Source organism: Sinocyclocheilus grahami, unplaced genomic scaffold, assembly GCF_001515645.1.
Source record: "Sinocyclocheilus grahami isolate Dianchi unplaced genomic scaffold, SAMN03320097.WGS_v1.1 scaffold814.1, whole genome shotgun sequence".
Classification (NCBI taxonomy): Eukaryota; Metazoa; Chordata; class Actinopteri; order Cypriniformes; family Cyprinidae; genus Sinocyclocheilus; species Sinocyclocheilus grahami.
The window spans coordinates 332,861-345,868 of record NW_015505993.1 but is presented as its reverse complement, the minus strand read 5'-3'; the positions used below and the strand labels follow the sequence as shown (position 1 = coordinate 345,868).

At 37.8% G+C, this 13,008-nt stretch overlaps 1 protein-coding gene across 1 annotated transcript in view; it reads left to right on the top strand.

The window, feature by feature from the left end:
* Positions 1 to 6,178: 6,178 nt before the first annotated feature.
* LOC107562248 (growth/differentiation factor 11-like) overlaps positions 6,179 to 13,008 on the top strand; it is a 99,021-nt gene continuing 92,191 nt past the window's right edge. The window contains exon 1 of the mRNA XM_016246857.1: positions 6,179 to 6,596. Within this exon, the coding sequence (XP_016102343.1) occupies positions 6,179 to 6,596 (418 nt within the window). The remainder of the gene's footprint in view (positions 6,597 to 13,008) is intronic.

Sequence of the window (13,008 nt, the reverse complement as noted above, 5' to 3'; positions counted from 1 at the left end):
AGTGAGTGGGTTTGGGGATACCAGCGGTGCGTGCAGACACCAGCGGTGCATCCCTCACACTGGATACCAGACTGGGATACCGAAGGACTGACCTTGAGAATCTGGGTGTGACAGACAGGATGTGACATGACTCTGGATGATCAACTGTGATGCAACGTGATTCTGGATGACTAACTGAGGCGTGACGTGACTCTGGACGAACAGTTGAGACATGGTGAGACTCTAGAAGATCAGCTGTGACATAACGTGACTCCGGATGATCAGCTGTGACCTGACTAGACTCATGAATATCAGCTGTGACTTGACCTGACGCAGGAAGATTAGCTGGGACTTGACCTGACTCAGGCAGATTAGCTGTGACTTGACCTGACGCAGGAAGATTAGCTGGGACTTGACCTGACTCAGGCAGATTAGCTGTGACTTGACCTGACGCAGGAAGATTAGCTGGGACTTGACCTGACTCAGGCAGATTAGCTGTGACTTGACCTGACGCAGGAAGATTAGCTGGGACTTGACCTGACTCAGGCAGATTAGCTGTGACTTGACCTGACGCAGGAAGATTAGCTGGGACTTGACCTGACTCAGGCAGATTAGCTGTGACTTGACCTGACGCAGGAAGATTAGCTGGGACTTGACCTGACTCAGGCAGATTAGCTGTGACTTGACCTGACGCAGGAAGATTAGCTGGGACTTGACCTGACTCAGGCAGATTAGCTGTGACTTGACCTGACGCAGGAAGATTAGCTGGGACTTGACCTGACTCAGGCAGATTAGCTGTGACTTGACCTGACGCAGGAAGATTAGCTGGGACTTGACCTGACTCAGGCAGATTAGCTGTGACTTGACCTGACGCAGGAAGATTAGCTGGGACTTGACCTGACTCAGGCAGATTAGCTGTGACTTGACCTGGCTCAGGAAGATTAGCTGTGACTTGACTTGACTCGACTCGACTCAGGAAGAACAACTGTGACTAGACTCGATTCGGGAAGATCAACTGTGACTAGACTTGACTCGGGAAGATTAGCTGTGACTTGACTTAACTCATGACGATCAACCGTGACTTGACTGAACTCAGGAAGATCAGCTGTGACTAGACTGAACAACTGTGACTAGACTGAACTCAGGAAGAACAACTGTGACTAGACTTGACTCATGACAACCAGTTGTGACTTGACTAGACTCATGCATATCAGCTGTGACTAAACTTGACTCATGATAATGAACTAGAACCTGACCGGACTCATGACGATCAGCTGTGACATATATATATATATATATATATATATATATATATATATATATATATATATATATATATATAGCGCCTGTAACATCTTGTGATATATAATTGTTTGTTTTTTGAAAATCATGATTTCTAGTTGTCTGAATTAGTGTCAATTCTGTTACCTTCAAACTATATTACTAAAGTAGAGTGAGAATGTTGATAGTATATAACAGCATTGACAGTCATATACAGAGAGAGACACACACATACATAACTGTCAATTCAACAAGAAATCATGATTCCAGCTAAATAAGACACTATTTACAGAAAATATTATATTGTTAAGGTCTTTTACATCCTGTGATCAATGACGATGAAAAAATTATAAAATAATTAATAATATAACTATTTGGAAAAGGCTGAAAAATGACTTTGGACACTAAATGTACCTGCAATTATAGAATCACCAATAAGCAAAAGTTAACGTAAGTGTTTACCGGCAGGTGGGCGTGCCGCGTAATCATGTTCTTCAACATGACTGGATTCATTAGGTGCATCTTCTAAGACCGCCGGCTGCTCCTGAACACGTGCATCCACGCCAAGTCAAACGGCAGTTCTCTCAAAAGCTGACAGCCTTTGAGGGGGTACATGGAAATTGTTCCATGGGAAACGACTGGGAATGGCACCAACTTTCAGCCGCGAACTTCCTATAATGTAATCAGCAGCGGTAAAATGCTGATTACAGACATATGTGCTACCTCTCCGAATTACGAACGTAGACCCTTCCTCCCATCTAATAGCGACGACCTATTTCCTTTTTTGGTCTTCGTTTAAAGGAAACCTGTGAAAACTCAAATATGGTTGTTTTTGTTTAGAATTGATGCACTGAGGGACACTACAGCAACACTTATTCTTAGACTCCGCCATTGTTACCGGAAGTAACTTTACCCTGCGTTGGCGAACGCTGGAAACACAAAACCCGGTAGTGTGAAAAAGGCTAGTGAGGAACTCAGCTTAGTCTGACAGTTAACCTGCTTTAGACCAGGTTAGTTTCCCAGCATATGTTGCCACAGTGACTGATGTTGATCTGTTAAATTTGCTTTATGGAACCAAATCATTTGACAATGAGTCAGACTAACTGAAATAAGCCTGGCTTATTTGGTAAACTTGTTTTATGAAACAGGCCTTGAGGCATTAAAAGTTATCATATTTTTTCCATTGCATCTTATTGTCTCAAATCGCATTGTGTTGAATCAAATCGAATCGAAATCGGGAACGAGACACTGCTCACTGCTGTGTTGTAATCCTCAGAGTCTCATATATATATATATATATATATATATATATATATATATATATATATATATATATATATATATAGCGCCTGTAACATCTTGTGATATATAATTGTTTGTTTTTTGAAAATCATGATTTCTAGTTGTCTGAATTAGTGTCAATTCTGTTACCTTCAAACTATATTACTAAAGTAGAGTGAGAATGTTGATAGTATATAACAGCATTGACAGTCATATACAGAGAGAGACACACACATACATAACTGTCAATTCAACAAGAAATCATGATTCCAGCTAAATAAGACACTATTTACAGAAAATATTATATTGTTAAGGTCTTTTACATCCTGTGATCAATGACGATGAAAAAATTATAAAATAATTAATAATATAACTATTTGGAAAAGGCTGAAAAATGACTTTGGACACTAAATGTACCTGCAATTATAGAATCACCAATAAGCAAAAGTTAACGTAAGTGTTTACCGGCAGGTGGGCGTGCCGCGTAATCATGTTCTTCAACATGACTGGATTCATTAGGTGCATCTTCTAAGACCGCCGGCTGCTCCTGAACACGTGCATCCACGCCAAGTCAAACGGCAGTTCTCTCAAAAGCTGACAGCCTTTGAGGGGGTACATGGAAATTGTTCCATGGGAAACGACTGGGAATGGCACCAACTTTCAGCCGCGAACTTCCTATAATGTAATCAGCAGCGGTAAAATGCTGATTACAGACATATGTGCTACCTCTCCGAATTACGAACGTAGACCCTTCCTCCCATCTAATAGCGACGACCTATTTCCTTTTTTGGTCTTCGTTTAAAGGAAACCTGTGAAAACTCAAATATGGTTGTTTTTGTTTAGAATTGATGCACTGAGGGACACTACAGCAACACTTATTCTTAGACTCCGCCATTGTTACCGGAAGTAACTTTACCCTGCGTTGGCGAACGCTGGAAACACAAAACCCGGTAGTGTGAAAAAGGCTAGTGAGGAACTCAGCTTAGTCTGACAGTTAACCTGCTTTAGACCAGGTTAGTTTCCCAGCATATGTTGCCACAGTGACTGATGTTGATCTGTTAAATTTGCTTTATGGAACCAAATCATTTGACAATGAGTCAGACTAACTGAAATAAGCCTGGCTTATTTGGTAAACTTGTTTTATGAAACAGGCCTTGAGGCATTAAAAGTTATCATATTTTTTCCATTGCATCTTATTGTCTCAAATCGCATTGTGTTGAATCAAATCGAATCGAAATCGGGAACGAGACACTGCTCACTGCTGTGTTGTAATCCTCAGAGTCTCATACCCGTTCGAACAGTTGAAAGATTCTGAGGCAATGACGCTGGGCGCCGTCTTATATAGTGGGTGGCCCCGCCTCTAGTTCGAGCGCTTGAGCGTCATTGGCCGGTAAAATTTACCAGCGCGATTCAATCAAGCTTCAGTATTTTGGGAGGAGGGGGATAACCCCAAGCATTAGCTATGCAGTGTCTCGTTCCCTCCTTTCAGGGAACCGAGGTTATGTATGTAACCGGAGATGTTGAGTTTAGGGGTGTGAGTTCAGTTACAGAATGCAGTTGTCACGCCCGTAAATAACCGTACTGTGTGTGAACTTATTAAGGCCATATTAAGGACTCAAAAACCGGACTGACAACCGTATTCTGCTGCTGTGTGAACGTAGCTGTAGCTTCATAACATTACGGTTGAACCACTAATGCCACATGGACTATTTTAAAGATGTCCTTACCTTTCTGGGCCTTGAACGTTTCAGTTGTGTTGCTGGCAGGATCAGAATGTCAGAAAAATATCTTAATTTGTGCTCTGAAGATGAATGAAGGTCTTATTCATATTATTTTCCAAAATAACAGAGCACAATTTAATCCACATGTGATTGACCGGGTTTTGATTTACTTATACTAAACCCCAAGTTGCAGCATGCTATAGGATATTAGTTTGCAGCCTGGGAGGGAGTGATAAATCTTTGTATGTCTATAAAATTGTTATTTCAAAAATTGTATTTAATTAGTTAAAAAATTGTAGGAGGGATGCTTGGTTAGTGTAGCCCTATCAAACTAGCTCCTCTGTATAAGCTGTTCCCTTGACAGTAGCCTATACAAAATCAACCTCCAATAAAGATTCAATAAAGATTTATTTAGTTTAATAAAGGTAGCTCTTTGTACTCTCTCAGACATCAGTGTGCTGTGGGAAGAATTGCAGAGACATATATGAAATCTTGCGACAATATTTATTAAGCAGTTTAAACAAATTATATTTTGCATAGAACGAAAAGTAACGCTCCAATTCTGGGTTTTCCCCTCCAGAGGGCGCACACAGATAAACCATGAAAGGAATCATTTAGTAGCCTTAATACCTCAGGTGCAAAATAACAAATTTGTAATACAACCAAAGAAAAACAGGAATAGTAGTCTACAGAGGGTAATTTATTAGTCTTTTAAGAAGAAACCCTTGCTCAGAAGAAGATATATTCTAGAGACTACATTAATGTAAAACAATAATGTTAAAAAAAAGTGTTAGCACTGTTGTTTGATGGTGTGTGACCGAGCTTTTGGACCCAGTACGCGTGACGTCAGACTTAACAAGCGGATAGTCGCGCTAATGCATGGCTGGTTTTGGGCTCTTGAATAATAATCACGTTGTCTGCGTTTGCCCAAAATTATTTGTTGTCAAAACGCGGGCGGTGAAAAGGGGTATCCGCTTGCTTGAGCCATGCTAGCTGCAAAGCCAACGCAAGTGACCAGCGGGGAGAGGATTCTACATGGTCTTAAAGCCTTCGGCGAACGTGTTCCCAAATCAAACAACGATTTGTCCAAAAAACCGAGTGGTTCTCACTGTTTCCAATTTAAAGTTTTTTATTCGTATGCTCTCTCGTATTTAGGTGAGCATAGGCAAAATCCTTTTTAAGTTAGGTGATCATATACATTTTTTTAAAATGGCAATTAAAGAAAGGGTTAGATATTTGTTATTTAAATAGTAATCTCAGAAAAATTGATGCCTATAGGCTATATCTACTAAAAGCAAGAATCTAACCTGCAAATAGCGTTCTTTGCACAAGGTAACACTGATTAAATTAGAGCTAAAATAGCCTAACTATACAATCTGCAATGAAAAGTTAACTTAACTTATAAAGTTTGTGTCTAGTAGGCCTAGCTAAACTTACATTGCGTGGTGCGGAGTGTCATAATATAAACAATACAATCTCTCTCTCTCGCTCTCTCGCTCTCTCTCTCTCTCTCTCTCTCTCTCTCTCTCTAGATTTAGTGACAAACCTGTGAGCCTTTTGTTGAAATGTTAGCCAATAGAGACGGATTACGCCACTAGGCAGCTGTGATATATAAAGGGGGCTTTATAGACGCATTTGTACAGTTGAAAAATACATGCTAAAGTATTTTCCGACAGTGAAGCAGGTAGCTGATAAAAGGACTTGAAAACAAACTGAAATGCAAAAGGGAACGTTCTTTAAAAGAATCCGATTAAACCCGTCGCTTTGTCCGTATAAAATGGAATATATATTCTGCTAAAACGTCTTAATTTCTTTTTGGATAGCTAATTCGTTGCTCGAATAAATATTCTCAAGATAAGAACCACAGTATCTTGCAAAGTCAAGAGGAAAACCTTTGATACTGACCATTTAACATCATGACAAGGTATAACTTTTTGTTGTGCTTAACGGTTCTTATTTCTTTGGGACTGTCCGGGAGCGATGAGCCGGACCTCTTTCAGGCTCCACTAAGTGAGATGTCCTCGGATGCTGGAGTCTCTCTCTTTGATCTGGAGGATGTAGACTCTTCAGAGTGTTCAGCGTGCGTTTGGAGAGAACAGAGTAAAGTCTTGCGGCTGGAAACAATCAAATCACAAATCCTAAGCAAACTGCGCTTAAAACAAGCGCCCAACATCAGCAGAGAGGTGGTTAATCAGCTTCTTCCAAAAGCACCTCCGCTACAGCAGCTTCTGGACCATCACGACTTCCAGGGGGACGCATCCTCCTTAGAGGATTTCACGGACGCCGATGAGTATCACGCCACTACCGAGTCCGTCATCACCATGGCCTCAGCGCGTGAGTTACAGAACTTTTAGATTTTTTTACTTGTTTAATAAATTATGCAGCTTAAGCTAATGGTCTAATAATGGTCTTTTTAGTGGCAAACGGCCGTTTATTTAGTACTAGATTTTGTATGGGACAAATGCGTAAGGATTATCATAAATGTCAACATTGTAATTCTTTATATAGATAGATAGATAGATAGATAGATAGCATATACACACACACGCACACACAGAATTTGAAATCTGCCTTCACTTGGTTGCGCTCGTGCCCGTTTACGTGTATGCTAATAAATGAATAAGGACAATGTAAAAATTCATGATAGGCAGATGCGCTCAATGTCGCTTCCGAGTACATTATAATTAAAATATATATATCGATTAGTATTTTAGATGATTAAAAAATGATGTGCTTGCCAAAGCAGTTGCCAAAGAACCGTCTTGCACAAGCAGGCTCTGTTGCCTTTAGTCTCTGCTAGAAAAGTGTCCCAAAACACTATTGTTTTCCTTACAGCAGCAGCAGCACCTTACGACTGCGCTTGCCTTTAAATGTGAAGTTTATAGGCATAGCCCGTTTTTTCACTTTAGAGTGGACACAAAGCCCGTGGAGGAGTTTGGGTCGATGGGAGTGTGTGACCTTTTCGCTGAGAATAGCCGGAGTTCAACAACATTTACACACATAATGTATTCCGCACAAGGCAGATGAAAAGCCGAGCAAATAATCCGTTTTTTTCTGACCAGAGTGAACAAAGATAGGTTTGTGTTCCCCTAACTAACCTCTGCGTTGATTGTCACACAGCCCACGTTCCCACTGGCATAATGAACGCGCTTTACATTCAAGAGACGAATCACATAAATGATCATTTAACGGCTGCAAATCTCATGGATGGCTTTTATAAATAGCTTTTTTGTTGTTGTCATAGATTGTTGTTGTAGCTGTGCAGTAGGAGAACAGCATGAAAAATGACTTATAAGTCATTTTGACCATCACATGGTTCAGGGAGTGCATTTACTCAGCAACTGTATTAATTTGTTTGTTTGTTTATTTATTTGTTTGAAAATGTAACTTTCAAAATGTTTCAAGGTAGTAGGGAAGTTTCATGTAATTAGTCACATTTATGTTCTTTTTGTGTTTTGTGTCCCTTTTCAAATACTAATTTGAGTTTATTCAGTGGGCTCTCATTTTATTCTATTCTTTTCTTCTACTTCCTTAATATTATTGTATTCTTGTTTTGTGTTATATATAATATCCATTTTAAAGTTTAAATTGAATATCATAAAAATTAAATCATTACTATATTCTTCCAAGATTTGTTGTTTCTTTGCAGTTTTCTTTTAGTTTATCTTTGTTTTTCCTTTATTATTATTTTTATTATTATTATTATTATTATTATTATTATTATTTTCAGTAATCCTTGTTTCTTCAGCTTCCCTCTCCCGTCACTGCATCCATGATCATCTCCCATTCTCATTCTTTATCACACAAGCAGTCAGTTCTCCACTGGCTAACGAAAGCAAATGTGACATTAAATGCAATCCCACAAAAACAAAACTGTCTCTTTCTCACCCAAAAAAGTGAGAAAAAAATGTCTCTCCTTATACCCCTTTATGTAGGCTACAGTATGCAGATTACTAGTAGGTGACTAATATAACAGCCCATATAAAGATCAAATATACACAATATTGTAAAATACATTACTTAACACATCGCTGCTCTAATACATTCAAAGGAAAGTGTCTTGATAGATTTTCCCACTATTACAAGCTTATATTTTGGGTGTTAGATGATAAAGTTATATATTTTGTATTATATGATATTATACATTAGACTTTGCACTGGTATGTTTTGATCTGTCTCTGTTCTGAATTTGGCTGTGCATGTGTACAGGCCAGAGTAGAAAATCGACCATTAGAACTCAGTTGTTGCCAGTCTATATATTGAGACCAGACCTTTCTCCCTTGTCAGTGTGCTTTCATAACAGCCTGTGGTTTTTGTCAGTAATTTGTCTGCTTATACCCTCACCTCCCTCCCACACAATCACCCACCTCCTTGACTTAATTTTACTGTTTTGTTTAACTTATTGCAATGTGAATACATTTTCAAACAGTGGTCATTATGCTCTGCTCATATTTTGGTGGGCAACATTATACTTTTACTTTTTAATTTATTGCTTTATTGCTTTTTGTCTGTTTAGACAGCCATGAACTATCATCAAACAACCACCAAACTGTGCTAAAATGCTAGGAGAAGACAGTAGAAATACAAAATTTAGGGCTCTCATTGTTATGAGAGATTGAATTATCTGAGATATATAATTTGCCATAATTTCTCTTTTTGTTCTCCAAAAATTTTACTCTGCAGTACACTCCCATAGAAACACACATTCATCAAGTCACAGAGGAAAAGGCCTCCTATTGACAAGAAGGGTCAGAGAGTTCACAGCAATGTGATATATTGGATGAGGAGCCAATTAACCTCTTCAGGTCTTTTTCTTTGCCCGCAAAAGAGAACTAGTAGATTAAACACTACTACCCCCACCTAAAATGTCAAAAAGGATGGGTAGGAGATTAAACAACACTACATGCACTGCCTCCCCCACCTAAAATGTCTTTCTCTCACACACACAAAGTCACATACACACATATACACACATTCACAAATACCAACCCACTAACCACTCCCAACTAAGAAAAAAACAAAGGTCTTTTATTGTGTTGACCCTATAAAAGGGTAATTTCCTGAAGGTGCAGGAACCATAAACATTAGAAGAGAGAATGCTAAAAAGACAAGACGGTTGTCCGACCATCCTCTGATCAATGGGAAGTGTGTGGGAAGTTTTTTTTTAGTATTAATTCACCATGTGAACACCTGTGTCTTAGACTACTCTCAGTCTTTCCAGTTCATCTGAGAGAGTGAAAGAGGAATAAAATAAAGGAAGAAAGCAAACTCATGTTTTTCTTTCCTGTTTTGTAAACACAAAATAAGTAAGGTAATTAAAGAACCAAAGTGTTGTAGAAATAACACTTCATGTAGTCCATTTTATGGCTAATAAACTTTCAATGGAACTGAAGTCTATTATACCCTGGGTACAATTTCACTGCTCTCTCAAGAATGCCTCTCTTTCTTTCTCTCGTTCTCTTTCCTCTTCCCACGGTTCAATGCTTCTCCTCCCAGTCTGGAGCAATTCCAGACCCAGATAAGCAGGTACTGAAGTTATCACATGTGACAAATAAAACTGCATCTCAAACATGTAAATATAACTACACACACACACACACACACACACACACATACTGACAACTCAAAACTTGTAGTATTATGTATTATAAAAATATAATGACTATGTTTTGTAAGGATCTCTTTGGTGTGAACAACTTGTTGCATCTTTCCCAAAAAGACTCATGGCTTTATTAGATCAAAAGGGTGCTTCTACTAAATACTGAGCAAAGGGTCTGAATACTTAGGACCATGTGATATTTCAGTTTTTCTTTTTTAATAAATCTGCAAAAATGTCAACAATTCTGTGTTTTTCTGTCAATATGGGGTGCTGTGTGTACATTAATGAGGAAAAAAATAAACTTAAATGATTTTAGCAAATGGCTGCAATATAACAAAGAGTTAAACATTTAAGGGGGTCTGAATACTTTCCGTACCCACTGTGTATGCACTGTTCTTGCATCAAGTAATGCCTGAGCTTACAGTAAAGTGAATATAATCTCATTTCAATCTCATACTGTATATATAATTTTCCCTTAGTCAAACTACATTCAAAGGCAATATATAAAGGTTGCACACAGAACATGTTGCACATGACCATGGTCAATTATTTCATGATGATGACACTGAGGCATAATTATGCTTTTGCTATATATTTCATAATACATTTCTGTTGCCTTGGGATTGTTGAGGAGAAGGACATTTTAGGTATTGTCTGGGGATTTAGCCAGCAATCATGGTCCATAAAAGAGTACCCATGAATTGTAAGACTTGAGGGAATGTGCCTAAATATGCAGTTAAAAATTACATTAAAATTTAATCTGTATTAGCAATCTGCTTTGGAATTTTCCCACACTGTGTCTGTCAATCCTTTATTTAAAGAAACCAAGGTCTTGGATCAAGATCACCGTTTATAAATCAAAACCTCTCTTTGATAGAGTAAGTGACTACTCCAGGTAGACAGTGATTGACAAGGGGAAGAAATCACTGAAAAGAGTGAAACTGCAAACATGGATGAGTTATGTCATTAAGACAAATTAATACAAAATAGTTATGCAATCAAGTGCAAAAACCCAGCTGCCTTATCCTTATCAGCCATTATGAACCCAGATTATTCAGGAAGATATTAAGAACTGATAATGCTGCAGTAAAACAATGTTTCACTCCACCACTCCCATTATTTTCCCTAGGCTCTCAAACATTCCCTAGGCTCTTAAATATGTATATGCATAATAGGTACATTTTGGAGTAAATACAAAATATATTGTTTCAATCTTTAAATCAATAGTTTAATATTTTTCTTGTTTTCAATGTACAGTATGTATTTCACAGTGTTTCATGGGATTGTAGTTCTTACCCTCATTACATTTCCTCATTTAAATACTTTTTTGGTTCCAATTGAAAGTTTGTAATGTTGTTAATCATCTCTGGTTGATTTGGTTTGTGTTTTTTTAACTCTTAAACAAAGACCTATTTAATAACCTTATGATAAAAATGAATGGGAAAAAATACTTCCAGAACTAAGGCCACTGAAAAAGAGGATGGGCAATGTTGCACTCTATTGTGGTGCTTTACAGTTTGAACGATATGGTGTCAGAATGTAACGACCAGTTGTTTAGCAACAAACAACCAATCATAAACTGAACAACACTTGCATCATTAAATAATGCACTTTCTACAGTCACAGACACTTGTATTTCATTTCAGCATTTGAGTGAAAAATCCAAATGTCACCCTGTGATGAAAATGCTTTAATAGAATTGAATAAGTGAGAAGGCAAGGCATTACAGTGTATAAAGAGCCCATGTGCATTGTTTGTCTAGTCAGTGATATATATATATATATATATATATATATATATATATATCTCTTGGGTAATTCAACAATGCTGAACATATCTGTTGAGTAATATCAACAAATTATCCACCATCACATATGGGATATACAGAGAGAAAATGAGGAGCAAAGAGGTCAGAAGATGCCCCCTTTTTCATTGTCAGTCATCTCATTTTCAGTGCCAAAAAGAAAAATAATGTCAGCAAACATGAATATAAATTAATTCATTTCATGAATTATTTATTTGGACAGATTGCCATTTAAAATAGGCCACAACAATGATCCGTGAGCCAAGGGGGAACTGAAAAAATGGCTCAGATGTTTTAAAAAAAAAAAGGAAACTAAAATGGAAGCAAACATACAGCTTTAGACTTATCAGTTAATTGCCTCAGTATTTAGAATTTCCACACACACACACATATATATATATATATATTTATATATAAAACAATTTTTGGACAAATATATACATTTTGAGCAAACTATATTATATGTACATTTGTGAGTCAACGTAATTGTCAAGATTTAATAGACGCTATCATATTAAAGGGGGGTTTTATGGCAAGTTTAATTCATACTTTAAATATTTCAGAATCTTTGTTTGGCGACATATTGGCAGCATAGTAATAGTCATAGTGAAAAGCAAAGTACAGAATAAAAATGTACTACACTTGGTTAAGCCTTACCCAAAAGGTAAAAGACAGTGCAGTAGGTAAAGGTAAATCTAAAATAAAACAAGTATTATTGCATAATATTTAAGTAGGTTTAGGGAAACTATCAATGTTCTTTATTGTGACAAATCTGCAAAATTTGCATAGATTTTGCAGCCAGTGGGTCAGCCATCTGTCAATAAATTGTTAATACTTCTCTAGTACATCTGATATAAGCCAGGTTTCTCCAGGTTTATTATTAATAATAATAATAATATGGTATAGTTTCTAGATTTGTGCAACAGTAAGATTGCACCTTAATCACAGTTTCTTGATTCTGGTGACTCCAATGTATCCCTTAATGCATGAATGAGTATGATCATAAGCAATCTCATATCTGCACTTTTGTGTATATATTGTTATTGCACTTGGTTAATGTATACAATAGAGTTTTTAGTACACTAGCTAAATACCCCCATTATTATGGGGAGCATGCAGGACATGCTTTTGTTGAGCATGGGGGGCTGCGCTGCCTAAACTGTGATAGGAGTCTTGTGCCTGGCCCTGTCCCCCAGGAGCATTCTGAATGAGAGTGTCACTTGCGATCTGTACCCCCCATTTTCTCAACACACACCAGTCCTCTGTCCCATGTCCTCCCCCACTCCAGCTCTCCGATCTCCTGGGATAGGGGGCCAAACAAAGAAGGAGCGAGGCAGCATAGC